General features: G+C 41.3%; 1 protein-coding gene across 1 annotated transcript; it reads right to left on the minus strand.

Annotated features, from left to right (window-relative positions):
• Positions 1 to 1,736: 1,736 nt before the first annotated feature.
• mid1ip1a (MID1 interacting protein 1a) lies at positions 1,737 to 3,285 on the minus strand. The gene has a single exon (XM_061235534.1). The coding sequence runs from the start codon at positions 2,847 to 2,849 to the stop codon at positions 2,379 to 2,381; it is 471 nt and encodes a 156-aa protein (XP_061091518.1). The 5' UTR covers positions 2,850 to 3,285; the 3' UTR covers positions 1,737 to 2,378.
• Positions 3,286 to 3,707: the final 422 nt, after the last annotated feature.

Below are 3,707 nucleotides of genomic sequence, written 5' to 3' on the forward strand. Positions count from 1 at the left end.
AAAACATCTCCAAAGTAAACTTTCAGATCACCTTTGTTGTTGATGAATGGTTGGCTAAGACCTACCTGGCCTTTCAAACTGTGTGCCTGTACAGTGCCATACAAAAGTATTTGCCCCCTTCCTCATTTCCTCTATTATTGCACATTTGTCATTGAATGCTTTCAGAAAATTTACATTTTAAAAATCCATCCATCCATCCATCCATTATATTAACCCGCTTATCCTGAACAGGGATGCAGGGGTCTGGAGCCTATCCCAGCATACATTGGGCGAAAGGCAGGAATACGCCCTGGACAGGTCGCCAGTCCATCGCAGGGCACACACACCATTCACTCACACACTCATACCCACGGGTAATTTAGACTCTCCAATCAGCCTAACCTGCATGTCTTTGGACTGTGAGAGGAAACCGGAGTACCCGGAGGGAACCCACGCAAACGCAGGGAGAACATTTAATTGAGATTCAACTGATTGAACACAGTCAGACTTGATTGCAGCCAGTCCTTTTGAATCAAATCCTCACCCATATTGAAACCATCAGAGTGAAGTAGCCACCAAAGATCCCCAAACTATTTTTATTTAATTCTGGACAGTTGAGTCAAAAGTTAAACTTTTTGGATGACACGAGTGCCATTACTGTATGTCTGGTGTATATCATTTCACAGTAAGAACATCATACCAGCAGTCAAATGTAGTGATAGTAGAGTGATAGTGAGGGGATGCTTTTCTGTCTCAGGACCTGGATGACTGGATGTCATTATTGAAGGAATCATATCTGTACCAGAAAATTCTTATGGAGAATGTCCAGACATCTGTCAATGAGCCGAAGTTGAAGCCTAATTGGGTTATGCAGCAGGACAATGATCCAACACACAATAGCAAATCCACATCTGAATTACTGAAAAGAAACAATATCGATTAGTTTTGAAGTCCTGACTTTAATAGAGATAGTGTCACAAGACTTGAAATGAGCAGTTCATGTTAAAAAACCTACCAATTTATCTGAATTAAGCAGCTCTGGGTTAAAATTCCTCCACAGCGATGTGAACGACTGATATGATATTATAGGAAGCATTTGGTTGCAATTATTAATTATGGAGTGATAGGCATTTAAACTTTTTTCATTAAACAAAATACTTCCCGGTCACATCACCTCTGTTCTGCCCCCTGATAGTAGAGCACACTGTTGTCAGTACAACAGAACCCCTACCTATCTTCCAAAGCAGACCGAATACCCACCTCTTCAGACTGCATCATTGCTCCCCTGCCCCTCTATAACAATCCTCTTTTTAGATTTGCTTTTAGGATGTTCTAGTTGTATGTATAGCTATGTAAAGATAGGTTTGCTGCATTGTGGTATACTTTGTTCAGCAATACAAATAATTTGTTCTGTTAACATATCGATTAAAATTCCTTCTTCCTATTGCACTTGGGTATTCCCGAGACACTGATGTACACTCTCAGAAATAAAGTGACAGTGGAGGTACATTTTTGTTCTGCAAGGGTCAAATTTCCCCAAATGTACAGTAATGTTCTCTTTTTGTACCAATGAGTACCTTTCCCAAGCAAAAAAGGTACAAATTAATTATATATTGCTGGTTAGGGGTATAATTGTATGTACCTATATGTTACCGCCCCAGCAACAAGCATGTGTACCTTTATTTCTGATAGTGTAAATGGCTCTAGATAAGAGTGCGATACAATTAACCAAGTGAAAAAGCAGATGCAACACACAATTTAAAGAAAATGTATAAATAGTTTATTTTCTGTACAACAGCTGAACACTTAAATCTTAAATTTATTATGTAATGTATACCATCTTGATAACATCCATAAAATCTCATGGAACCCATCATTACTCAATACATTGAAATGACAGAATTATCATCAGATTCCAGTTCACAGATTTTTTCAGGACATTAAAATCATGGGTATTATAAATACCACTCTGACCTCATTTGACATGCATCAGTCAATATACAGTAGTAGCCCTACAACGGAGGCGGAGTCTAGTCCAGCATCATTAGAAAAGCACATTTACGTGCAACATTATTCAGCTGGAAAAGTCTCAAAACACAAAAGTGGTAGAACATGTTTAAATGCACGTGCAACACACACACAAAATGCGACAACAACTCTGTCATAATAGAACCAGTAAAAAAAGAATAGTGCAATGGGGGGACGTAACTTCAAGGTAACAGCAGTAGCTACATGTCAAGCAAATTGAGCAGGCTACATTTGTTTTTTTTTTAGATTAAAACGGCTCAAACGGCCCTCCAATATATAGACTCCACTTCCGTTCAGCTGGAACTTCATTAGCTGGGTAAAGTTCGACTCCCATCAGGGAAATATTCTTGGCTGGTTAATGGGGGAGCGCCTCAATATCCCCAACCTCCAATACCGATTTCCTGCTTGTATCGGTTGGTGAGGGTGTTCGCCTTGCCCGTCAGCTTGGACAGAACCGTCTGCAGTCCGCTAAGGTGGAAGCGAAAGAGTTTCTCCAGGTCTTCCTCTTTGTCTTCGGCGTCGATTCTGGAACTATCCAGGGCACCGATGCCGTGTTTGTCCTTCCTCCTTTCGTCGGCCTGCAAGACCCCCCATTCCATATCGGTTTTTATGGATTTCAATAGGACGTAGTAGCTGTACATATCTCCTTCTGAGAAGTAGGTAGTTGGCCCGTTGCCTGCTGTTCTGATGTCGTGAACCGCCTTTTCCTCGTCCAGGGGCACATCTCTTATCAGGCTAGGAACCATTACAGTCTGGTCCATATTGTTAACCGCGCCGATGAAGCGGTTCATGGCGTTGAAGAGGGAATTCTTCTGCCGGTAGGAATCGGAACTCTGCATCATTTTGACAAGAATGCAACCGAAACGTTTGTCAAATGTAAAAGTTCTGAAGACAACGAATCAATTGCAGCGTCACGTCCAATATTTTTCAGACAAAAGACGATTAACTTTTTTTCTGTTCGTGCGAATAAAAAAGTCACTGAATTTGACTTCAAATGAAAGAAGGTTGTCGCTGTGCAAAACTCGTTACTGTTCAGTTCTTCTTTTCAATGGTAGGCTACGTCCAGGCAGCGGGCCAACACCTTGAGCATATGTTTCTTCTTTTTCTTGCAAAGGTAAGATAGCAAACTAGCTATGACTTCAAGTTCCCACGTCCTCTCTTATAAAGCAGGTGGTTTGATGAGGAAGGGCGTTCCCAGAACCTGTCCATCGACGTTTGCTCCCCCTTAACTCTCTGTCAAATCAGGTCCTACCAGATTCCAGTTAGCCTACCTGAAATGAAAGATATGTCGAGTTTAGTATGCGTCCCGGGTATGGGGCGCTTCTAAAGCACGCAGAACCAAAGTTACGCAACACTCGCCGAAAAGCATTAAGAGTGTGACGGATCAGTGTTGCAACGCCGTGAAATGAAGTCAGCTTGATACATTTGTAACACTACCAAAGTAACAACTTGCACAAAAAAACACATGTAGCTAAGCTTTATGCACGAAATTCGAACCCAGTAGGATATGATTGGAAAAATTGATTAGCCTGTGTAATTTAGCCGAGCTACCGGCGTTTATTTGCTGGTCACTTCATACATTTAGTCTATCTGCAGTGTCACACTATAACGTTATAACATTGGTTGGCTTATTTTCTAGATAAATATCTTAGTCTCGGGAAGACGTTGGATGGATTTCTCATGTCCCGAACAAACGCTAC

Source organism: Conger conger, chromosome 3, assembly GCF_963514075.1.
Source record: "Conger conger chromosome 3, fConCon1.1, whole genome shotgun sequence".
NCBI lineage: Eukaryota > Metazoa > Chordata > Actinopteri > Anguilliformes > Congridae > Conger > Conger conger.

Excerpts from the sequence above, each read along its gene's own strand:
- mid1ip1a (XM_061235534.1), bottom strand. The coding sequence starts at position 2,849 with ATGATGCAGAGTTCCGATTCCTACCGGCAGAAGAATTCCCTCTTCAAC.